Source organism: Mesoplodon mirus, assembly GCF_964341445.2.
Source record: "Mesoplodon mirus genome assembly, chromosome: 12".
Taxonomy (NCBI): Eukaryota; Metazoa; Chordata; class Mammalia; order Artiodactyla; family Ziphiidae; genus Mesoplodon; species Mesoplodon mirus.
In genome coordinates this window covers 68,317,996-68,342,535 of record NC_138988.1, presented here as the reverse complement: position 1 = coordinate 68,342,535, position 24,540 = coordinate 68,317,996, and the positions used below count along the sequence as shown (strand labels likewise).

The following is a 24,540-nucleotide window of genomic DNA, read 5'->3' as shown; positions in this document are numbered from 1 at the left end:
TGAACACAATTAAGTAAAAATGTCCCCTGTTACAAGCCTTGGGGAGAGGTCCCCACTAGGATGAAGGGGTTTGGATATGGAAAGGTATCTCCCAGGGGCTTTCCAGGTTCCCAGGATTGGTTAACATTGAGTGAGCTCCCTACCCCCACTCCATCCTAGGGATGTGCCCCCTGTGTCACCTGTCCTGAGGCCTTGAAAAACCGCTCTCCAGATCACATTTCTGGTGGAGCCTGGTCGGCCGAGGTTGGGGGTATTTTTAGCAACATCCTGTCCCTATGGATGCTGGGGGAGGTGTTGGGATTGAGGCTGGAAACCTGGGCCAGATATGGGATGGGGGCTGAGGGGGCCACTGGATAAGGAAGGGAACCATGAGGCTGGCGGTCTAAGACAGGACATGGGGTCTGGGGGTGGGAAGAAGAAGGAATGGGGCAAAGACCACAGAGGCGTTGGAAAGGAAGGATTCTAGGCTTAAGGAAGTTTGACCGGTTTCTCTAAGTGCGGGCTGGTCATATGCATAGCCCTGGGCAGCAGAAGGTAAGGCAGGGTCGCCGCCCTCAGGGGCTTACAGTGGCTGGTAAAGCTGCAGGCAAGTGGGGCTTGCTGGGCGAGTTAAGAGGGTGGATGGACGGTGGGGTGGATAACTGAGACGTGGCTAAGGACTGGGGCCCCAATACAAGAGTGGGGGACTTCCCTCAATGTTGAGGGCACTGTCTGCCAGGAGGGAGAACCCAAGAGGTCTCGGGCCGGCCCCCCCACCCCGTCTGTGTCCATAGCCGACTACATCGTGCTGCAGTTCGGCCGCGTGGCCGAGGACGCCTTCACCCTAGACTACCGGTACCCGCTGTGCGCCCTGCAGGCCTTCGCCATTGCCCTCTCCAGTTTCGACGGGAAGCTGGCCTGCGAGTGACCCTAGTAGTCCTCAGCGCCCCCCAGGGTTGGGGAAAGGATTCACTTTGGAGGCTTGAACGGTCCCTTCACCAGAGTCCCCACTGAAGACTCCTCCCTTGTCGGGGGCTGACCCCGCTGTCTCCGGGTGATCTCCATCCACTGCCCAGCCTGGCACAGGCCGAGGCAGGGGAGGAGCTCACACGGCGGGTCGGACGGAGATGAAGAACATCTGGAGTTGGAGCGGCACATCTGGTCGCGGAGCTAGCCTGCGCCGCTTCACCACCACCCCCGCCCGGCGCCCCAGTCACTTCCTGTCCAGGAGCAGTAGTCAGTGTTGTTTTAACCCCCTCTGGGACCGTACTAGGGCTCCAAGGAGGGGGGCGGGCTCCGAGAAGGGGGTAGGTGATGGGGAACGAAAACCGGGTACCCACATCCCCAATAAAGCTGCGTCCTAGGCCAAGAGGAGCCGTGGTTCTTCAGCGCGTGCGGAGAAAGAGGCGGCGGGAGGGGTCCGGAGCGCGGGAGAGGTCCGGAGGGCGGGCTGGAGGCCTCCCTTCCCCACCCCCCACCCCTCTCAGGCCCCGGGCGCTACCGCGTCCCCTCCCACGCGCCCATCGTGGGTCCTACCGAAACTCGGCTGGCTCGCGATGTCGAGACGCCCCCCGCGGGGGCCCCGGGGAGCCGGGCCGAGAGGGAGGGCCCCGGAGGTCCGGGAAGAGGGGGAAAGGGAGAAATTCGAGAAACAAGCCTCTCGGGGAGAACCAGACAAACCGGGTTCGGGCAAGGCGGGCGCAGCCTCCAGGGCGGGGCCGGGTCTGGGGCCCGAGGAGTAAGGGGGCGGGCCCTCGGTCGGGAGAAGGCGCTCCGCCTCGGCCGCTCGGGACTCGGGTAGGGGGTAGGGAGACCCGAAGACCGTGCGCCCCGGCTCCGCCGGGCTCCTAGTGACGCGGCACCCGGGCCCCTGCACCGACGGGAGTCCAGCCCCCGAGGTGGGAGCTCCGCCCTCGGCCCCGCCCAGGCCGGAGCCCCAAATTCCGGCGGGGGACTGGGGAGGTAGAGTAGGGCAAAGGGAGGTTGAGAGCGCCGCTCCGGCGGGCGAGGAACGGGGCGCCCGGGCGCGGAGAGGCCGGGGGCCGCCTGGGGTCCCGAAGCGTCAGGGTGGGCAGCCCAAGCGCGGTCGGGGGCGGCCCCGCGCGGCCCCGCCCCTCCAGGCCGGTGCCCGCCCCCGTGCGCGCCCCGCCCCCTCCTTCCCCGCAGCCCCCACCCCCAGTCCCGGCTCCTCAACACAAACTTTCCGTCCCGCTCGCTCCCTCCTCCGCGCCCGGCGCCTCCCGCTCCAGCCCGGCTCATTCCGCACATTCCGGTCAGCCCCCTCCCCACGACCCCCCTTCCCCGGCCCCCCTCTTCGCTCCCTCGGGCCCGGCGGAGCCGCCCGGCCGGAGCGCCCCCGCGAGATCGGACCAGGTAAGCCGGGCGGACGTCGGGAGGAGGCCCTGCTGGGAGAGGTGGTTTGGTTGGTTGGTTCTGGGTTAGGGGGGCACTCGAGGGGGGCTGGTTCCCAGAGCTATTGTCCAGCCTGAGCCGGAGCCCCGGATCTGGGTGCCGGGAAGTTTAGAGGAAAGGGGGAGAAGCCCTCCGGGAAGCCCCGCCCACCCCTCCCACCCCCCCCATCCCACCCCCCCGCGACCCGGACGAGTTGTTCGGGGGGAGGTCGGGGAGCCGGGAGCTTGGCCCCGGTGCCATCGCCTGGCCCAACGTACGCCTTTGGGGTGTCGAGGTCGCGGTCTGGGGGCCCACACGGTCTGGGGGCCTGCCACCGGGGAGCTCCCAGTCCCGGGCCCCGCCGCCCTTTGGACTCCCAGCTGGCGCTCTCTCGGAGCCCGCTGGGCCCCAGCTCCACGCAGGCCTCGGGCCCGGCCTCCCGGCGCCCAGGCCGGCTCCTGCGCGCGGTGCCCGCAGCCGCGCCGGATCGTGGAGGGTGTCCGGCAGCAAAGCTGCGCGCCCCGGGCGTGTGCCCCCTGAGGGGCAGGGGCTTAAGTTCCCTCCAGTCTGCCGCCTGCGTCGGGGTGGAGTTTTCGGAGTTCCAGCCCTGAGCTCTGTGAGCCTGGCTCTAAAGGGGGCTGGATTTGGGGCCTTCTCGTGGCCACGCTTCCTCAGAGCCCTTGTTTAGACTTTAGAGGGTTTGAAGGCCGCTTGTCTCCTCTAACCCTAACCCCCCAACACCACCCCCACCATTGTCTGTCGTGCCCTTTACTCCTGCCTGGGGAAGGAAGGCCGGGAGTGCCTGTCTGCGTCTGGTTTCCAGCTTAGCCAGGCCGCACGGCAGTGTCATGGAGACCCCACTGTGTCACCTTTCCAGGAGAGGGGCCCTGATCCAGGGCTGAGAGGTTCTTTCTGAACAAGGGGGAATGAGGCGCTGGGGTAGGGCTTCTCAGGGGGCACCTCCTTCTGTGTCTTTACTCGCTCCAGGTAGAGGCAGAACCAGGTCAGGCCTGGACTTGTAGCCCAGGAGAGCAGGGGGTAGGGATGGGGGCTGGACACAGCTCAGAGGGGCTGGTGCGAGCCCACGGCGCCTCTGTATATCCGGCCTCCTGCAGCTGATTCTGTGTCCACATGTTCCACCCCAGCGCAGGGGGCCAGGGTGCCTCCTTGGCCAGAATTCTGGGGGCAGCCTAGGGCAAGGAGGGAAATCTAAAGTTGCCAAAAGTTAGAGATTTGGGGGAATTAAGTATTCCTCCCTTCCAGATTCTTGTAGCTCCTTTTCCAAGACCTCCCCCCAGCGGTGCCACCACAGGACATGGTTCTCTGGTCTTTCTGGATCCCTAGGAGATAAACAGATGTATTTTCTAGGACTAAGCTATATGGTGACAGTGACTTCAGGGGCCCTGGATGCCCCCTCCTCAGAGAGAGGCTGGGATCCAATGGGAGTCTCAACCTTGTGGGCCTTCCCACACCACCATTCCCCCAGGGAGGGAACAATAATTAATGCTAATTAGTGCATTTGGGCAAGGGAATGGCTGAGTAGGATGGTCAGTGATTGGCAGGACAGAGGTAGGTAGGGTGTGTGTGTGTGTGTGTGTGTGTGTGTGTGTGTGTCTCTCTCTCTCTCTCTCTCTCTCTCTCTCTCTCTCTCTCTCTCTCTCTCTCTCGTGAGCCCTGCTGCCACCCTCACCCTCAGGTTTGCAGACCTTGGTACATTCTGACAGTTGGGTAAATATTAAAACAAGAAGGAGACCTCTCAAACAGAGGAGGTCAAGAAATTAAGAGATCTGGCCCCAGCTGGGCCTTTAACCAGTTGTGTCATCCTGGTGGGCCTCAGTTTCCCTGTTTGGAATCCATGACTTCTCCCCTCTCTTCCCATCATGGAACCTGAACCTGGTGGGGCCTGGAGAGGTGAGTGGGTGACCCAGTGTTCTAAGAAGAAGGCGAGGGCTAATGAGGGGGTGACTGAGGGCAGCTAAGCCAGGTGAGAGTGGCTGAAAAGGTTACAGGCAGCAGGTGTCAGGGGACAGGAAGGCCGGTGGAGTCCGGGGAGCTGCCCTGGGAGGTGGCAGTGGGGTCTGGCAAGGCTGGGCAGGGTAAATGGTGTTCAGAGGCTGCCTGGATGGCCGACCCCTCTCCTGGATGGCCGACCCCTCTCCCGGACGCCTCTAGGGGCTCAGGGTGGAAGTTGGAAGGGAGTGAAAGCTCCCAGCCCTGTCCACCTCCTCGCTCAGGAAGGGAGAGGTGCCTAGGGGCCGGCTGACAGGGAGGACAGTGGGGGAGGGAGCTGGTGGTGCCAGGCTCCAGGGAGCCAAGAGGGCTCCCAGTGCTGCAGCTTTCTGTGGAGGTGGCCAGGAGGTCGCAGTCTCTGCTTCCCACGTGGGCGCTGCAGGAGCTGTGGGGTCTGAGGGGTGGCCTTGAGGGTCCAGGTCTCCATGGCCCTCCGGGGCCGCCCTGGGGTGATGGCAGGAGCTTCTCTGCTCAGAGCTGGGGTGGAGGCCAGCAGATCACACTCGGCCCTGTCCCCCGTGGCCTCGCCCTGCCCTCCCCTCCCCCCTGGTGTGCCAGCCTAGGGTGGTCTGCAGGAGAGGCCCTGCCCCTCCAGGGAGGACTCTGGAGGGGAGAGGGCTCTGCCTGTCCGCTCAGGGTCCCACAGGGGACTGGGGGCAGGAGCCAGAGAATTCTGTCGCTCTACGAAGCCCCAAAGCCTCTGCCCCTGAGGTTTCCTAGAGTGCTGATTGCTTCCTGTACTCCCTGCCAGGCCCGACAGGACAGGAAGTGATAGAGGGAAACGAGAGTGCCACTGTGTGTGCCGCTGGATGTGTGTGAGAGAGAAGCCCAGTGGAACACTCTGTGTGGGTGACGCTGGGGGGGTGGGTGCAGGTGGGGGGAACTGGGTAAAACCAGCATGTGTGTGTGACTGCATGTGAGAGCAACTGTATGCAACATTGTGACTGTAACATTCACGTGTGAGAGAAGCTATGATATTCTCAGTGTGTGACTGACACTGCAGGTACATGAGGGAAACTGTGAATGACGTTCTTAGTGTGTGACTGACGCTGCATGTGTGTGTGTTTGTGTGTGTGTGTGAGGCTGTATGGGGGACCTGTGTGTGTGAGGGGCCATCACAAGGGGTACGTTTATGAAAGACACTGTCTGCTTGACCAGCGGTGTGAGCTCACACTCGTGTCTGGATGGGATTCCGATGCTCCAGGTGTGTGAGGGACACTGCGATTGTGTGATGCTCTGTGTGTCAGAAGCAGAACGAGTGACACTCTGCAAATGAGATGACCTTGGGTTTGTAGAAACTCTGATGGTCTGTGTGTGACTATATATGACACCACGTATGAGAAAAGCTGTCACAACATGGTGTACGTGTGTGTGTAAGGGGGAAACCGTTGTGACGCGGCAGACTATATCCAGTGCAGCAGGCATGTGCTGAGAAGCTGTGGCAACAGCTGAGTGTGAAATCAGGCGTGTGGGTGAGACTGAGCACGAGAAAGAAACTCCACACATGGAGGGACGGTGCTGTTTGTGGGGTGTGACTGAGACTGACTCTGTGTGTGGTCACATCTGAGATGGTTTGCGACTGTGGGGCAGTGGGGGTGACATCCTTCAGGACTGTGGCATATATGGCGTGGGATGCCATGTATGATGAATTTGGGTGACTGTGACCCCAATGCATGTGGTGTCTACGTGGAGGACCACAGAAAGAAAACTGTTGAAAACAAAGAAAGAATGGGACTTCCTTGGTGGTCCAGCAGTTAAGATTCCACACTTCCAGTGCAGGGGGCACGGGTTCGATCCCTGGTCGGGGAACTAAGATCCCACGCGCCGTCAGCATGGCCAACAAAAATACAAGAAAAAAAAAACAAAGAAAGAATGTACTTAATGCTGCTGAAGTGTGCACTTAAAAACGATTAAAATGGTACATTTTTTATTACGTATATTTTATCACAATAAAAGAAGTTAAGAAAAAGAAATAAGGGAGATGCAGGTAACAGTGAATGTGCAGGAGAGTGGCTGTGAAGAGGAGTGTGTGCATTTGATAGAGAGGAGACGCCCAGGGAAAGCCTGTGTGTTTATAGACGACATTGACATTGTGACCTTCCTGAGGGGGCAACTGACTGAGGGACCAGTGGCAGCTCAGCGGGTGATCCAGAGTCCAAGGGGCCCTCTGACATGTTCACTGAGTTTCACCCCTTGGCTGCATCCCCGCCTCCTCCAGCTTGGATCCCTGGCCTTCCTGGAGTGGGATGAGATGAGGAGACAGGACAGTCTCAGAGTGGGGGTGAAGGGAGGTGTGGGAAGTGGGCCCCTTCTTCCTGCAGGAGGTTTGAGGGCTCTGAGTCTCTTCCCTCCCTCCCTCCCTCCTACACTGCTGGAAGCAGGGGTGACAGTGAGGATGAGCCTTGGAGAGGGAAGCCTGGGGGGCTACCCTGCCCCATCTGCTCCCCGAGGAGCCCGCGCCTTAGGAGAGGGGGTGGGTGGGTGCAGAGACTGGATTCCCAAATTGGAAGCACATTAGTAAGCTGGGGAGGGGTGGGGAGCCCCCCTTCACCTCCCTCCTAGTGGGCTCTGCAAATTGCTTCCTCCTGTAAAAATCTCGACCCTGCTCCAGGGAGGAGGGTACTCCATCTCCAGCCTGGCAGGGTGTGGTCATTTGGCAGGGTCCCTCAGGGGTCCTTGGCCTGCAGGTGGGGGAGGCAGACACCATCCCCATCCCGCCTGCCCTGCTCTCCCATCCCAACCAGAGCACGGCCAGTTCTAGGGTGGGAGCCTCTGGCAGCTGGAGAACAGCTGGCCCGCTGTGGGGGTGGGTGGGGAGGAAGGAGGGAAAAGCAGCGGAGGCGGGGAGGCTCCCTTAGCCCTCATCTACCGCCTGCCGCATCCTCGCCACCACCCCCCCACCCCGGCTGGTCAGCCCAGCCCAGGTTTGGGGGCAGGGCATTCAGGATGAAACTGCTGATTTCACTAATCTTCCCACACTTTGAGTGATGTTTTCACTCAAAGTGAGAGCACTTTGAGGGCTGAAGTCCTGCAGGAGTGGACAGCTGCTGCCCGCTAGACCCAGCACAGTCACCAGGCTCGGTCCGACCTCTCCGCGGGGCTGGTGCCGGGGGAGGGGTGCGGGGTCCAGACACCTGCCTGGACTTGCCTTTTCTGCATCCCCCACCAGGCAGAAGCTCTGGGGGAGCCCAGGTTTCAAGCCCATCCCTCCCCCTACTTGAAAGGCGGTAGAGGGCTGGGTGGTCTGGAGGCTGCGGGGGTGGGGGGGCCTTGGGGGGTGAGGGCCTAGGGCCTCTGCAGCAGCCCCTGCGCTGGCCTCCACCCCTGGAGCTGTCCAGCCAGTTATTCCAGCAGGTCTGGCCCCAGGGTGGGGAGTGGGCAGCAAGGTGCCCCTTATCTCCCTCAGGGCCCTGAGGCCTGCTCACCCAGCCTCCTATCTCCTACCCGGCCACCACCCAGAGGCACCTTCTGACCTCAGAAGGCCCTGGGAGAGGGGAAGCGGGTGTGCGCTGGTCAGATTGAGGATAAAGTTAGAGCAAGAACACAGGAGGTCCTTGGGCTGTGCAATACCAGGGAGATGGGAGGTCGTCCGAGAGGAGGGCTGGGGAGCAGATGGGCCAGGAGTGGGGATGTCCTGGATGTGGCCCTGTTGTGGCTGACCCCAGCCCCCAGCTCCCAGCCGTGGCTCCCCTGGTCACTCCTTCCCACTAGGTCTGCCCCAGCCTCTGAGTCTTTCCGTCCTTGGCTCTCACTCGTGCACTCTCTCTCTCTCCTTCTTTTTCTCTCTCACCACCATCTGGTTTTCCCCTCCCTCACTGCCTGACTGTATCTGAGTTTAGTGATTTACCCCCTTCATTTGTGTGTCTCCATCTCCTCCATCTTGGTCTCTGTCTTTCTGTCTCTGTTGGTCATAGTCACTCTCTCCCTCACTCTCTCCCCACTCCCCCGCAGTGTCTGTGGACCTCACTCTCCAGCACGCTACCTGTTCCGTATGTCTGTCTCTCTCTGGATCTCTGTCTCTGTCTCTCCCTCTGGGTCTCACTCCAAGATCTCCTCTCTAGGTCTCTTTCTTTTGTCTCTCACTCTGTGACTGTCCCGTCTCTTTTGTCTGTTTTCTTGTCTGTCTGTCTCCTGCTCTCTTCACCCACCCCCAGACTTGCCCACACCGTGTCCCCCTTCCCCTCCTGTCTATCCCAAGCTCCACCCTCTTTGCCCCTCACTTGGGTCTTTCTACCCCTTCTCCCACCCCACCTGGTGGTGCAGCCCAGCAACGCAGAGGTTCTAGACACCTGGGACAGTGTCAACGAGCAGCTGGGGGGCTGCCACCCCTGTCAACCCCACTCTATAAAGGGCAGATAAGACCCGACGCTGGGCTGGGGCTGCCTTCCCCTGGGGCCTGCCCTCTGACCCCAGGCAGCCCCCTCCACCACGCCTGAGTCCAGCATTGGCCTCAGTCCAGCCCTGCAGCTGGCTGAGGAACCCACAGCCTCCTCCCTGCCCCCAGCCTGAGTCCCAGTGGTTTGGGGTCTAAGGAGAGGAGGGTGGCCCACTCTCACCTCTGTCCTCATCCCACAGCAGTAACTCTGGGAAGGCCAGAGCACCCAGTGCAGACTCCTTGCACTGACCTGCTCCTGAGTGATGCGGTAGGACAGAGACCCCAGTTCAGCCCCCAGCGGGGCTCAGCTGCCCGCCTGCCATTGCCCACGGGTGTGCCTCGGTCTGGGGGGTATAAATATTCTTATTGGGGTGTCCACTCGCGCACCCACGCAGCGTACTGCACACACGTGCTCCAGTGCATGGCTGTGTGGGGTGGGGGTCACCTGCCGGCCCCTGTGTGGGTGCCTCTCCCCGCAGGGGTGTTCCTGGAAAGTGAGTCTAGCATATGCCGGTGAGCCAGCGGAAGGGACGGTGGTCCTGCTTCTCTCCTTGACTTGTCCTTGTGGCCGCCCCCTGGGCTCCCCTCCCCCTCACCAGCTGCCAGCAGTCCCAGCCAGGGGCCGCCGCCCCGCCCCCCCAGTCTGTCCCAGCTCCCAAGCACTGCTGTGTTCGCCATATTTGGCCACAGTGCTCCTGCGGGGGGCGGGGCGGGGCTGACATCACCCCGAGAAGGGGGGGCCACTCCCTGGATGAGGGGAGGCGGGCACAGACTTGGGGGAGGCAAGAAAGTTGCTTTGAAAAGTCTGGGGCTGCCAGGGCCCCCCATGCGCCGGGCCCCTGCTGCTCTGAGGGAGGCCTCCGGAAAAGATTTGGGGGCAATGGGTTGAGGACTCTGTTGGGAGGGGTCTTAGCTCATTGTAGTCCCTCTTCTGCCTCCCCTCTAACGTCCGCCTGTGGCACTGTCAGACTTGGGGCACGGGCGTGGGGCGGTGGCTTGCCTCCCAGCTAGCTCAGTATAGGCGCCGCTGTGTCCCCCGGCATCCCACCCCTCCCCCCTACTCTTATTACAGAACTTGCCCTCAAGGGGTTGAGGAGGGGATGGGGATGAGAATACAGCTTGCCGGGGTGAGCAGAGGGGTGTGGCCCCTCTGACCCATCAGGAGCATGGCTTCCTCTCTCCCTGGCTGCCCTCTGGTGTGGTGGTCTTGGAGGCCTCACAGGAAGGGTTACAGCGGTCTGGGGGTCCTTGAAGTTGCTCCAGCCACCTGTGCTGGGGGGGGACCCTGTGGTCTGGACCCCACTGGGCATTCTCAGGTGGTTGCCATGACAACCCATGCTGGGCCTCCTTTCCCTCTGCAGGTGGTGGGGCTTCTTACCTTGGTTAAGAGACTGAAGCTAGATTGCCTGTGTTCAGAACCCAGCTCTAGCACTTACTAGCTGTGTGTCCTTGGGCAAATTGCTTAACCCCTCTGTTCTTTGGTTTCCTCATCTGTAAAGTAGAAGTAATAATAGTATCTACCGCATAGGTGATTGTGAGGATTAAATGAGTCAATGTGTGTAAACTCCCAGACTAGTGCCTGCCATATGCAGGTGCTGTCATTCGTAGTAAAGTTAAATGTAAACTCTATATCCATCTGACATTCAGGCCCCCAGGCCCTCCCCATCCCATGCCACTAGCAACTACCTTCAAGCCTTCCAAAGCGAAGAGGTGGCCCCCACAGGGAAAATCCCCACCCATTTGGCAAGACCTGGAATTCTTGTTTGAGGGGAAAGAAGTCTCTTCCCCAGCTTCTGATGGGGTCTCCCACTCTCCACCCTGCTCCCCCCTTTCCCTACAGCCCAGAGCAAAGTCCTGAGGTCTAGCCGTCTGGGGCTCTGGGGCTCCCAGGACCCTGATACACACACATTGGACATGTGGTTCTGAGGCTGAAGGGGGTCGGGGGGTGAGCCTTAGGGCTGTGTGTGTTGGGGGACTGTCTGGGTGTGATCTGCTTTAATAACCCAGCCTGGCATGTGCAGGGAACTCAGAGTTTACAGAGCCCTGGCCCATCCACGATGTGGGCCAGGGCAGGGGCCAGCGTGTGGGTGGTTTATGGGCTGCTGCGGGGCCGGGAGGTGCAGGAACAGGAAGTGGGATGGAGGAGTGGGTGGGGTTGAGCAAGGCTGTCGGCCAGGCACCTTCTCAGCTGCTCCCTTACCAACCAGTGTCGCTCCCTTCTCATGATTCCTGAGGCAGTTCCTGCCCTGAGTTTAGGTTCCTTGGCAGGGTTCTCATGAGTTATCTTTTGGGGAAGGCAAAACTGTACCCTTCCTGGATCTGGGACCCTCCTCAGGCCACAGCGGGTCCTTGGCAGGATTGCACTGATGCTGTGGGGAGAATGAGGGGTGGGGGTCCCTGGTTGGGGATCCTGATGACAAGGAGGAGGAGCTGGCACAGCGAGAGCCAAGGAGCCTCTCTGAGAGCCACAGAAGCACTGGGCCCTGCCCCTCGTGGTCCTCCTCTCTGCCCATCATGGTGCCTTTGGCAGCTGCATGGCCTTGTGAGCCTGTTTGCCTCATCTGAATAATGGGCATCACTCCTTGCCCTCCCCGCCTTAGTTTTGAGGATTGAATAAATATGAAAGTACTTTTTCCCCACAAAAGTACTGTGTAGGTATAAGGCATTGTTATTGTTGCTGTTGATCACCACCAGGCATCATGGTTGGCACGTTGTCTGATCTCATTTCATTTTAACCCTCACAACCTCAAAGGAGACCCTTCCTTCGTTTTACAGGACTGAGGCTCAGAGAGGTGAAGGTCACACAGCACTGACTAAACATAACCTCTGGTTGCCTCCACCCAACCCTGGAGCACCTGCCCCGGGGGTGGAGATTGCTGGGGTCTGGGAGGACCCTGCCCTAACCCCTCTGCGTCTGCCCCCCAGGCTCAGGCTGCCCAGTGGGCTCAGGCCCAGAGCCCAGAGCCCAGAGCAACCAGCACAATAGCGTCCAACAGCTGGAATGCCAGCAGCAGCCCCGGGGAGGCCCGGGAGGATGGGCCCGAGGGCCTGGACAAGGGGCTGGACAACGATGCGGAGGGTGTGTGGAGCCCGGACATCGAGCAGAGCTTCCAGGAGGCCCTGGCCATCTACCCACCCTGCGGCCGTCGCAAGATCATCCTGTCGGACGAGGGCAAGATGTACGGTGCGTGTGGGGAGGCACAGGGACCCTGGACTGCACCTGGGGAGGCGGTCCAGCCCTCCTCACCCCTCCCTCTGCTCTCTGCCCCCTCACCCAACCGGTTTGGCGAAGTCCTGGAGGCCGCCAGCCCTCTGAGGGCGGGCGGGTCTGGGCGTGCAAGCCTGTGTGTCTGGATCCTCCTCATAAACAGGCCAGGTTTGCCCCCTCCACCAGAGCGCAGCCCACACGTGACACCACCCCCACCCCCGACCCCACCCCCCGACCGCCCCTCCTCTCCTCGCTCCAGCCAGCCTGGAAGTTTCGGGGTGACTCAGTGGGCCCGGGAAACTGGGTCAATCTGGTGTGTTCCAGGCTCGGCCCAGGAGAGGGTCCCTCTCCTGGGAGGACGTGGGGGAGCCCGAGGGGTGAGACCTGGGGTGGGATCCCAGCAGAGAGCAGTGTTTCCCACTGGCGAGTTCCCTCCAGAGAACAGGGGGCGTGGAGAGGGGGCTGCAGAGTGGTGGGAGGTCCACAGTGTGACAGGGCTTGCGTGGGGAAGGGCGCTGGAGAGACAAGGGGACTCCCTCACTCCTCACACCCCCTCCCAAGTCTGCTGCTCTCCTAGCCCCTCTCTTTTCCACCTTGCCCACCTCCTGCCTCCAGAAGGGAGCATCCACCCTGGTCCAGCCCTGAGAGGGCTCTCCCAGGGCTGCATTTTTGGGATAACTCAACACTTTGGGGCCTGACTCCTTGCCAGCTCCCTCCAACCCGCCCCGACAGCCTATGGCTGGGTGAGGCAGGCCCTCAGCCTGTCCCCTCCCAGTGTCCAGCACTGGCTGGGCTGCCCCGTGTCCCTTGCCCCACCACCGTGCCACGCCCACCCCCAGCCCCAGAGCCCCACTCACGGGGCAGGCAGATGTTCCAGGGCGCCTTCCATAGGGCGGGGGCCGCCTGCCCCCACTGCTCCCTCCCAGATGGCTGGGGCAGCCCCACAGGGTATTTTTAGACAGGGCGGAGGGAGTGGGGTGGAGAGGGGCAGGCAGGAAGGGAGGAGCCGTGGGGCCAGTTCCGTCATGGAAGAGGAATCTGGAGAATGCGGTCCTTCTGGGGAGGCTATGGGGTTGGGGGGCAGGGGGCCTGAATTTGGGGGTAAGAAGCCTACCCGCTGAGGATGCTGACACATGCTTCACCGTGCGTCCCAAGCACCCCCTTTACAGGGCCAAGCGCCCTGGATGCCGGCCAGCCTCTGGGCCCCCAGAGGGTCCCTGGTGCTGAGCAGAGCCCCCACCCCAAGTCTGACAGGCTGCACTCTCTCACAGGGAGGGACAGACACTGGTAACCAGTGACATGGGGGTGACAGGTTCAAGGACACAGTGACATGCTCAGTGACACATCTTGACCCAGGCTGTCAGTGTAGGAGACGTGTTGGAGACCATCTGGTCCTTCCTGCCTGTTTCACCAGAGAAGGGCAGGGACTTGTCCAGGGTCTCCTGGTGGCAAGGACAGCTAGGACAGGAACCCAGGCCAGAGTTCTTACAGACACACACAGGTATGCGTGCCCAGTCCTCTCTCTCTCTCTCTCTCTCTCTCTCTCTCTCTCTCACTCTCTCTCTCTCTCTCTCTCTCTCTCTCTCACCATCTCTCTCTCTCTCTCTCTCTCTCTCACTCTCTCTCTCTCTCTCTCTCACACACACACACACACACACACACACACACACACACACACACACACACACACACACACACACACACGAGCCCTTACCCTCGGAGGTTTGGAGCTGGTGACAGCACGGAGACAGCACGGAGAGGAAGGAAGCACTGCGGGGGACTGGGAGTGAGGGGCCCAGCTGTCCTGCAGCCCTTCGGCCACACCTGCCCCTGTCTGTCTCGCAGGGAAACCTGTCAAGCCGCCTGACATTGTTCCACCTCCTGCTCTGCTGCCCCTCCCCCAACAGCAGCCCCCCAGGTCCTGGAGGCGGTGGGGGGAGCTCTGGGACTTCCCCACCATCCTTCACCCACCCCGCTTGTGCCCCTTAGGTGGGGTGGAGCGAAGAGAGTGGGGAGAGAAAACAAGAGCAGCATGTGTGGGAGGGACCTGGTGTATTTCCAGCTGGTGGGGGGGTCAACAGCCACCAGGGGTCCCCTTTGACCAATCCCTATTTTTTCTTCTCACCCCAATCTAGGCCGAAATGAGTTGATCGCACGGTATATTAAATTGAGGACGGGAAAGACTCGGACAAGAAAACAGGTAAAAGATAATTTACGCTGCAGCCCCTCTGCCCTCACACACTCTCTCCCCTGCCTCTGTCAGCCCCTCCCAGGCCGAGCTATCCCATTGCCCTGCCCGCCTCCTCAGAGCTGACCCCTTGCCCAGCCCAGTCCCCTAACTCCCTGACCAGGGCTCAAACCCATGCCAACTGCATTGGGAGCGAGGAGTCTTCACCACTGCATCACCAGGGAAGTCCCCACTGTCCTTTCTGACCCCCCTCCCAGACCTGTGATCCAGCGACCACAGATACGCCGCAGTGGGCAACTGTGGCAGCTGCATGTCACTGCCCTGAGTGGCTCGCTGACCAGTCAGGGAGACAGACAGTTGGACAGGTGAGGGCAAAGCAGGGCAGCATGGCTGAGATTGGAGCATGTACTGTCAGACAAGCATTGAGCCTGGACCAGGGAGGGGAAGGGAAGAGGGAGGGCTAGGAAGGCTTCCTGGAGGAGATGACACTCAAGATGTATTTTTAAGAAGGAAGAGGATTTAGCCAGGCAGGAAAAAGGGAGAGGATTCTTCCAGGCTGAGGAAGTTGGCTATACAAATAGTAATTGTAAGCCCATTCAGAGCTGACTTTGTATTAATTTATTTAGTCCTCATAGCAACCTTATGCAGTAGGTACAGTAACTATCTCCATTTTACAGGTGAGGAAACCGAGGCACAGGGAAGTTAAGTAACTTCCTAAGGTCACTCCACGGGTAGGTGGTGGATCCAGGATTCAACCCACTGGGCAGGAAAGAGCCTTCCATTAGCAGTGTGGTGTGTGGAGGGAGGGGTGGGAAAAGCCGAGGGCTGTGAGAGATTGAGCTGGAGGCCAGAGGGACAGGTTTCCCTGGGGGCAACTGGGGGCCATGGAAGGGAATAGATCAGGGAGTGGCTTGTGGCAGCTGTCAAGGCATCTTGTCTCCGGAACACCCGAGGCAGTGGATAGAGAAGACCAGGCCAAGGCAGGGACCTAGGTCAGCAGCGGTGGCCTGGGCAGCGGCAATGGTGAGAGTAGTGGTGGTAGGGACGGAAGAAACTGGTGATTTGGGAGATGATTGGGTGGCGGGAGAGAGGCAGGCTCTAGGCAGGGACCTGGAGAACCGAGGCCAGCTCTGGCCCTCAGCCCCCCAAACCTCCCTCTCTGGATGGGGTTTGGGCCTTGCACCCACCCCTGAGATCCTCACTGTCTCACAGGAAGGTTCTGGGTCCACCCACCCAGTGCGGGAGTAGAAATGCTCCCTCATTGTTCAGGCCTTTATGAACCACTCTCCCTGGGCCAGCTCATGTTGTACAGCATTTATTCACTTAGCAAATCATTGAGCTACTGCTATGTTCTCGGCACTAGGGACCCGGTGAGGAACTGGACAGACAAGGGCCCAGTTCCCTGGAGCCTGGGGCCACAGGAGGAATACTGGCTGATCAGCCCCCGGGTTCAAATACCTTGCTCATATACCTGCGGGGAGGGGGTGCCTCATCTCCAGCCTCTGTTCCTCAACCATTCAGTAGCTGAGATGTGGAACAGAGTGTATTTGTGTAAGAATGTGCCGCTGCTGTGGCTATTATTATTACTGTAGTTATAAACAGAAAGCATCCCAGGCACGGGAGGGGGGCACTGTCCCAGCGTGTCCTGCTTCACCCAAAAGACATGTTCATAGGAACCTGTTTGTCAGAGTTGGAAGGGGCCCAGGGATCTTTAAGCGAGGCCCAAGGAGGGTGGCAGAGCCTCTTACTTCTGGGTCCAGCATCATACCTGCTCCTGGCCAGGTATCCCGAGAAGGCTGGCTGTACGTTAACATTTTACAAATGAGCTGTCGGCAAGCTCAGGATTTTAAAAACCTCTGGCCTTTGTCATTTTGCAAGGGTGGCACTCCTCTAACTTTATTCTGTATTAGAACTCTGATGTCTAATATCTCCTTAAAGGGGGTTCCTTCCTATGGCTGTGAGAACAAGGCATGTCTTTATGTGTCGCAAAGAGCAACCCGCTGACATGCAAGGTTTTTTGGTTGTTTTCATTTTACTCTCTGTTGAAAAAAAATGCCATTTTCATTTTTTTTTACAGCTACATACAGCAATTAATAGCAAGTACAGTGCCTCCCTATTGAAAACACAGCTAAATATTACATTAGGATTAAGTCCCATGTGACTTTCAGCTGTCACAGAGCTGACCATTTGGAGATAGTCCTCTGGTCTAAGGGTATATTGGTGGTGGCCAAGTGGGCTGTGGAGTCAGGCCACCTGGGTTCATCTGTGTGACCTTGGATAAGTTGCTTAACCTCTCTGTGCTTTGGTTTGATCATCTGTAAACTGGGAATAATATTAGTACCGACTTCTTAGCATTGCTGTAAAGATCAGAGGAGTTGGTACATGTGAAGTGCTGGGAACAATAGTAGCTGTGCTCGGTAAACGGCAGTTACTGTCATGACGTGAAGTGATCGGGAATCTTGCCAGACATAGGTCTGAATCCTAGGCACCATGAGATGGCATGAGAAGCACCTGCCTAGGTTCTAACTAAGTAGCAGGGGGCTGCCTAGCATCGCATACATAGTAACTTTTAGTCCACGATTAAAAAGAAAAGAAACTGTTTCTTTATGGAGATAAAAACAACTTACAAAGAAAGCCAACAGCAATTGCTGATAATGAAAGTGTGAAGCAGCTTAGAGGATCCACCTGTTCCCTCGCGCTTGTTTCATGGGGAAAACAGTGACAGTTAGGTTCTCTGAGGCTGAGGGCCAGATCCTTGACAATGCCAAGGTCTGTTGTGCAAGCCCAGGGCGCACGCATCCAGACCGTGACTAGCTCAGGTCTGCCAGGAGAGGGAGGCTTCAGGGAGGAGGGGCTGGAGAAGAAATGCAGTTAAAAGCACATACTGTGTACATAGAGATAGTGTACACTGCCATGTATTAGTCCGAGGAGAAGGAATGTGTACTGGGGGAGGAAGCTGCATGAACAAAGCAGGAGTCAGACCAGGCCAGGTTTCATAGGCCAGCAAGCTGGTGGGGTTCTCGGAAGGACTTAGGCAGTGGTACAGGGGAGACCTTTTGTAAAGGATTTTGGGCTTGATGTATAATCTGGTGGCCAGCAGGAGCATTATGGCCCTGGCTAGCCTCTGTGATGCCAATTAGAAAAAACAGTGTCTCCTCTGAGGATACCAGTGAGAAAAAGTCACCTCTTTTTGGAAGAATACAAAGATGCTCTTCCTCTGTTTTTTACCAGTCATCTTTTATTGGGCGTTAATTCTCAGTTAGGATATGAAAGGATTCAGGGCAGCTGGGTAAAGGTCAGGAATGAGGAGTGTGCCCTTCACACCGGGCCCTCTTCAGTGATACTTGCGTGGCCGCTCGTGTTCGAACTCCTTGTAAGAACAGCAGTAGTTGAAAAGCATGTAAGCTGCCAGCACCATAGAAAGCCCAGCGAAGCTCCCTTTCTTCACACTGACATATTATTGTAATACTGGTAGTAACCTCTTTGAAATGCTCCAGCAATGCCTTTAGGGGTAAAATCCTGCATCAGTATCCAGCTTGGCAACTCCCCTATTTTGACATCCAGGAGCTTCTCTTCCTTCAGTGGTATGACTGATGCCATTTTGGATTCCTGGGTCTCTCTTCCTCCACTTTAGATGCAGTCGTGCACCAGGGCACACAGCTTGGCCAGCAGAGCTTGGGCTGGATTTTAGCCCTCACTGGGCCAGGTGCGCTTATGCAGTGAACAACCTGTACAACTGTACATGGTGCTCCTGAAAGCCACGGTAGGCCCTTGATCAAGACAGGGCCAAAAGAGGGCAGAATTGGCAGGGCCAAGGTGTGTCTGCCCACAGGGGCCCCACGGTTGCCCCTCTTACATTTGGTCCCAGAGATGAGGGCTGGGATGCTCCTTGCCCGTGGCTACCCTGTGCTATGCCTCCCTCACTGTCTGTGTTTTCCTCTCTGGCTGGGCGCGGGGCGGCCCCTAGGTGTCCAGCCACATACAGGTTCTAGCTCGGAAGAAGGTGCGGGAGTACCAGGTTGGCATCAAGGTACGTTGGGCGCCTGACTGGGGCCTCCAGCCCTTCCTCGGCCTCTCACTCACGGCGCCTCTACCACTTTCTCTGCACGGCTCAGGCCTCTGCCTTGGCTGGCTCTCTGGCCCCACTGTGCCTCTTTTCTGGCTGAAACTCTGTTCTTGCCTCTCCTGTTCTTTCTGTTCTTTTTCTCTTTCTCTCTCTCTCTCTCTCTCTCTCTCTCTCTACAGGTCTCTAGCCACTTGCAGGTTCTAGCCAGGCGGAAATCTCGGGAGATTCAGTCCAAGTTGAAGGTATGCCCTGCCACTTGGCCTGGCCCTGCCCAGGCCTGATGCTGCTCTCTGACCCCAGCCCGGGACAGGGAAGGGGCTGAGGAGCTATGGGGGGCAGCAGGGGGGTCTCAGAAAGACAAGCGGCAGAAGCAGCCCATTTGCCACTTCAGGCTACACAGGGCCAGAGTCCCTGGAGAGTAAGCAGGAACCCAAGGGGACAGCAAGCCCTACAGCGAGGGAGAGGAAGACCACCTGGGGGCCACTAAGGCCCACCTCTCTTCTCCTCCATTTTCCTTTTCTCCTTCCTCCTAACTGCTGCTTGCTAATTGCATGGGGACTCCAGGTGGGCAGGGAGGAGACACTGGTGGGGACTGGCGGGCATGGCCATTCCTTGTCTTGGACGCTCAATCCTGACTGCTCTGTGGCTGAGGATCTCAGAGCCTTGGGTTCATGGCCCTGACCCAGGTCAAGGCCCCTGTAGGCTGCATCTTCTTCTCCCTGCCCACAAATACCCAGCAGACTGGGCCTCCCGCCCCAGTCCCCACGCCTATAGCACAGTACACGTGGACAGACCCAAGGGGCCCCAGCTTGGTCCACCATCTAGATCTCCAGCCCCTCTGCCCTCATCCTAACCTTTGCAGGGCACCCCCAGCTGGCACGCACTCCCTCTAGGTGGCAGTGGGGCTGGGGGAGGGTCCACAGCTACCTCTGAGCTTCCCTGCACTCCTCAGGAACTGAGAGCCAGGTGGGCATTGAGAGGAGGAGGATGAAATGGCATGTCCCTCCACCCCATCTGGCCCTCCTCTGTGTCTCTTCTAATCCATTCTCCTTCTCTTCCACAGGCCATGAACCTGGTGAGTAGCATTGCCCCTCCCCGGGGGGTGGGGGGCAATGGAGGGGAGAGCACCGAGTATAGGATTTTCAAATTATGGATTGTGAAATCAATGTAATAGGCTTGCAAACAGCATTTTTAAAAAAATGCATTATAGGGACTTCCCCGGTGGTCCAGTGGTAAAGAATCTGCCTTCCAATGCAGGGGACGTGGGTTCCATCCATGGTCAGGGAACTAAGATCCCACGTGCCGCGGGGCAACTAAGCCCACGCGCCACAACTACTGAGCTCGCACGCCTCAACTAGAGAGCCCGTGTGCCGCAAATTACAGAGCCCACGCGCTCTGGAGCCCGCACATCACAACTACAGAGCACACACACTCTGGAACCCATGCACCACAACTAAAGAAGAGAAAACCCGCGCACCACAACTAGAGAGAAGCCTGTGCACCGCAACTAAAGACCTGACACGGCCAAAAATAAATAAATAATAAATCTTTTAAAAAATGGATTATAGTTCTCAAACTTCCGCACGCATCAGAATCACCTGGAGGACTTATGAAGTCAGATTTCTCAGCCTTACCCTCAGAGTTTCAGATTCAGTAGGTCTGGGCTAGGGCCTGAGAATTTGATTTCTAACAAGCTTCCATGTGATGCTGGTGCTGCTGGTCCGTGGACCATACTTTGAGAACCACTGATGAAATAGAAAATGTGAGAGTGCGTGACACACAAAATAAGCAAAATAAGGAGAACTGCTTTGGCTTATACTGGGTTATGGAGTAAAATCATTTCTTATTGTGGATTGTGATCAGAGGGGTGATGTACACTTAGGAGACAGGGCTTCGGGGGCGGCCCCTGAGGCAAGCCCCTGTCTTGTCTCTGGCCTGGCCTGGGCCTCACAAGGCTCCTCCCGTCCTCAGGACCAAGTCTCCAAGGACAAAGCCCTCCAGAGCATGGCGTCCATGTCCTCTGCCCAGATTGTCTCAGCCAGCGTCCTACAGAACAAGTTCAGCCCACCCTCCCCTCTGCCCCAGGCCGTCTTCTCCACTTCCTCTCGGGTACAGGGGTCCTGGGAAGTGGGACTGGGGTGAGGGAGTGCCTTTAGGGTGGGCCGGGGTGGGGGTCCTGGATACTGAGGGACCCTGGGCTTCTTCCCATCTCTGCAGTTCTGGAGCAGCCCCCCTCTCCTGGGACAGCAGCCTGGACCCTCTCAGGAGTGAGTATGGTGGCATTTCCTTCCCACACCCTCTTCTTTCCCCTGGCAGCCATGCTGGACTTCCCCTCCCATCTGCATTCCAGCAGCAGCTGAGCAAAGTCTTCGTTCAAAAATAGAGGGTTGGAGAGCGCCAGTTAAGAGATCTAATGCATCTGTCTGTTCATTCATGTGTTTGTTCATTCATCAACCAGTTGTCATCCACCTTACAATTATTTTTCACTCAGTTAATCTCTGAGTCAGTCTTTCATTCAACAAGTCAGGTAGTCAAGTATTCTCAGCTCCTTCAACTCTAAGATGACTTTCTTCCTAAGACACGCCCTCAGTTTAATGAACAGCTCTGCAGGGTGGGTTTGAAATGCTGCATTAAATGTGCACATCAGTTGCGAGATGCAGCCAGACTTCATAAAGTTAAAACGCGAAGAAAACAAAAAGCTTGCAAGTTAGCTGGTCAGCATGTATTTCTGGGCCTCCACAGGAAGGCCTGGTGGCTTCCTATGTGGGGTCCCAGATGAGACCCATGTGACTGGGCCAGGCGGAAGGTGGGGAAGGGGGTGACCCTCTAACCAGCCCATGCTCCTGTCTGCAGCATCAAGCCCTTTGCACAGCCAGCCTACCCCGTCCAGCCACCCCTGCCGCCAACGCTCAGCAGTAAGTTCCCTGCACAAGGCAGCCACCACCTCTCCCTCCCTCAGCAGCTGCACCTCTGCTCAGAAGAGCTGGGGCCAGACTTGTATGTGTGTGTGTGTGTGCGCGTGTGTGTGCACGCGTGTGTGTGTGTGCGTGCGCACGCGTGCGTGTGTGTGCACACACGTGTGTACGCGCACAGGCTGGGAGGGAGGAGTGGCTGGCATCTGTAGGGGAGTGGGACAGGCCAGGAACAGCCCCCGTACCTTTTACAATGTTGCTTCCACAACTCTGCTACAAGTACACACCACCAAAGGCGTCACATTGATACGTGTATGTATATATAAGTCCTTCAAGGGAAATACGCTGAAATCTTCAGAGTTTTACTTTCGCTAGGAGTTAGGATTCTGGGTAATTTTTTTTATTGTCACGTTTGTCACTTGTCTGTATTTTCTGTGTGGACACACATTAATGGTGACATGAGGGAAAATCCACTGATGTGCGCTCCCAGGGCCACCACACACGGTGCTGCAGTCTGTGTACTGCACACGGACACCTGGCGGGGAGTCAAAATCCAGCCCGTGTTCCCGTCCAAAAGGGGCACCATTCTCCAGCTCACACACACGCTCTGTGCGGGGGTGGGGGGCGGCTCTGTGTGTAGCCGCACCCCCCCCCATGCAGACGAGGGTCCGTCTTGTCCTCCCAGGTTATGAGCCCCTGGCCCCGCTCCCCTCAGCTGCTGCCTCTGTACCTGTGTGGCAGGACCGCACCATCGCCTCCTCCCGGCTGCGGCTCCTCGAATATTCCGCCTTCATGGAGGTGCAGCGCGACCCTGACACGGTAATGTAGCGGGTGGGGCAGGGTCTGTGCGGTCCAGGGCCACAGCTCAGGGTCACGGGGTTGGGACGCCATAGGGCAGGTCTGTTCCCTTGCAGCCCCCCGCTCCCCCTGGGCCTGCACACTCTTGAGCTCTCCTGACCCTGTACTGGGCCCTCCCCACAGTACAGCAAACACCTGTTTGTGCACATCGGCCAGACGAACCCCGCCTTCTCAGACCCGCCCCTGGAGGCAGTGGATGTGCGTCAGATCTACGACAAGTTTCCCGAGAAGAAGGGTGGCCTGAAGGAGCTCTATGAGAAGGGGCCCCCTAACGCCTTCTTCCTCGTCAAGTTCTGGGTGAGCTGCCCTGGTCCCTCTCTGCTCCCAAGGGTCCCCCCAGATGTGCGATGCACCCAGGCCTACCCTACCGACCCCCTCTCCCCGGGCCTGTGGGCACTGTGCGGGCTATGTATGCCCCCAGCCCCAGGGCGGGACGCCTCCCTGGGCCTCGGACAGCAACTTAGGCCGCCCCGCCCCCTCCTCCAGGCCGACCTCAACAGCACCATCCAGGAGGGCCCGGGCGCCTTCTATGGGGTCAGCTCCCAGTACAGCTCAGCCGACAGCATGACCATCAGCGTCTCCACCAAGGTGTGCTCCTTTGGCAAGCAGGTGGTGGAGAAGGTGGAGGTGAGTGGGGGCCCGGGGGGTGGGGGAGGGGCTGGGGGCGGGCCAGCCGAGCGATGCCTGACCCCGGCTCCCGCAGACCGAGTACGCCAGGCTGGAGAATGGGCGCTTTGTGTACCGCATCCACCGCTCGCCCATGTGCGAGTACATGATCAACTTCATCCACAAGCTCAAGCACCTGCCCGAAAAGTATATGATGAACAGCGTCCTGGAGAACTTCACCATCCTGCAGGTGTGGAGGCGGCGGGGGGAGAGGGCGGCGGGGGGGTCATGGGAGCACCCCAGGCACAGGGGCCTCGAAGCAGGGGTGGCCAGACCCATTCCTCAGAGGAGGAGACCGAGCCCCAGAAAGGAGAAGGCTCTGCTCAGCCCGCATGCCCCATGGCCCTGTGCCGCCTGACCTCCCGCATCTTCCTACCCGGCCCCCAGGTGGTCACGAGCCGGGACTCCCAGGAGACCTTGCTCGTCATTGCTTTCGTCTTTGAAGTCTCCACCAGCGAGCACGGGGCCCAGCACCACGTCTACAAACTCGTCAAAGACTAGGGTGCCCTCCGCCCCCACCACCACAATCCAGGACGAGCATCTTCTCCACACACCTGCCTGGCACCCCTAGGGGTCCAGGATTGAGGACTCATCCACCTGCCAGGCCTCAGGCCCAGGACCCAGGAGGCCTCCCCATCTACCCTGCACACACACTCCCTGCCACTGTTCTGCGCTTTAACTGAGGGAGAAGAGAGGAGGGCTCAGCGGTGGGGCAGCCTGGCAGTGACGCTGACCACCGTACCCAGCTCTGCCCAGCCTCGAAAGACTGGGAGGACACCTTCAAGCCCAGGCACACGTGGCCACTGGCCCCTCACGGGACTGTGACGGGCGAGTGAGGGAAGAATGGAGACTAAGGGAACTGGGGTGCAGAGGCCCCAGAAGGGGAGTGTCGAGTTGGGGTCAAGTTGAGAAGAAGAGAGAGGAGCCCACACTTTCTGTGCGCCTGCTGTGTGCCAGGCCTCGTGCAGGCCCCCAAGTGCCTTGTGCCATCCTCAGACCCTGCAGGGCAAGCGTGGGGCTCGCTATCTCAGTGGAGGGACCCGTGGGAGGGGTGGGCGGAGTTGGAGCCCTCCCCCGGCACTGCCTGTCCCTAGAGCCCAGGTTTATGCTACCTCCCTGGAGTGGGGGCTGGCCACGGGGGCAGGCTGGAGGGTCTGCACTGAGGGGCCAGCCGGCTGGATTGGGGGCCTGAACAGACCACCTCCTTCCAGAGCACGGGGGGCTCCTGTGCGGCCCTCAGAGCTGCCTGATCCAGGTCCGGTCCCGAGCCACCCAGCAGCCTCCCGATGGGTGAAGGCTTCCAGGGGCAGGCCCAGGCCTGAAGCAGGCTGGAGGGTCAGGTGGGAGGATGGAGCCCCAGCCCCTGGGCAGGCCACTGGCCCAGGGACAAGGGGTGGTGGAAAAGTTTGGCATTTTTCTCTTGCCTAAGACTTGCGTCTGGTGGTGAACCCTCGGGGGGCACCTGTCCCTTCTGTTTTCCCCACCTCAGTCTCTCTGGTCTGGAGCAGCAGCTCCCCACACCCCGTTCTGGGATTGAAGGTTAAACCTTCCCCGGCAGCCCCTTCTCAACACCCGGGCTCCTTGGCCCCCAGCCCCGTCCTCCCGCTGCCTGTGGGTATTTATGAGTTTCGTATGAAGTACTGTGCCCCTTCTTCCCCCCGCCCGGCCGCCCCTGAGCTTCCTGAAGGTCCTCACAGTTTGCATATCGCTCAGGCCACCTCCAAACCCAACCTAGGTTTTATAATGTATATTATATATTTGTTGTGTATTTTTTAAATCCAGCTGTGATGGGTTATATCATAAATGTGGCGCAAGGCTGGCGCAGGGGCCCTCAAGGCCCAGCTCCTGCTTAAAAAAAAAAAATTAAAGTTATTTGTTTGTGGGTTA

General features: G+C 58.8%; 3 protein-coding genes across 6 annotated transcripts in view; 2 read left to right on the top strand and 1 right to left on the bottom strand.

Moving 5' to 3' along the window:
• The window catches only part of TULP1 (TUB like protein 1), a gene marked incomplete at its 5' end in the record, with an annotated part of 14,223 nt that extends 12,745 nt beyond the window's left edge, over window positions 1-1,478 (top strand). The window contains one exon of the mRNA XM_082637726.1: window positions 774-1,478. Within this exon, the coding sequence (XP_082493852.1) occupies window positions 774-907 (134 nt within the window). The 3' untranslated portion in view covers window positions 908-1,478. The remainder of the gene's footprint in view (window positions 1-773) is intronic.
• Window positions 1-1,871, bottom strand: part of LOC309812928 (uncharacterized protein) — a 136,604-nt gene extending 134,733 nt beyond the window's left edge. For all 4 annotated transcript variants that reach the window (XM_082637279.1, XM_082637285.1, XM_082637275.1 and 1 more), the window contains exon 1: window positions 1,516-1,871. The gene's annotated coding sequence lies outside the window, so the exon portion shown is untranslated. The remainder of the gene's footprint in view (window positions 1-1,515) is intronic.
• Window positions 1,107-24,540, top strand: TEAD3 (TEA domain transcription factor 3; the record flags this gene model as incomplete). The annotated part of the gene is made up of 17 exons (XM_082637725.1): window positions 1,107-1,215; window positions 1,467-1,595; window positions 1,831-2,352; window positions 11,531-11,547; window positions 11,681-11,939; window positions 14,099-14,163; window positions 18,119-18,181; window positions 18,397-18,459; window positions 19,281-19,292; window positions 20,189-20,326; window positions 20,435-20,484; window positions 21,071-21,132; window positions 21,815-21,948; window positions 22,111-22,284; window positions 22,474-22,614; window positions 22,691-22,843; window positions 23,041-24,540. The coding sequence occupies 17 exons, from the start codon at window positions 1,107-1,109 to the stop codon at window positions 23,152-23,154; spliced, it is 2,205 nt and encodes a 734-aa protein (XP_082493851.1). The 3' UTR covers window positions 23,155-24,540.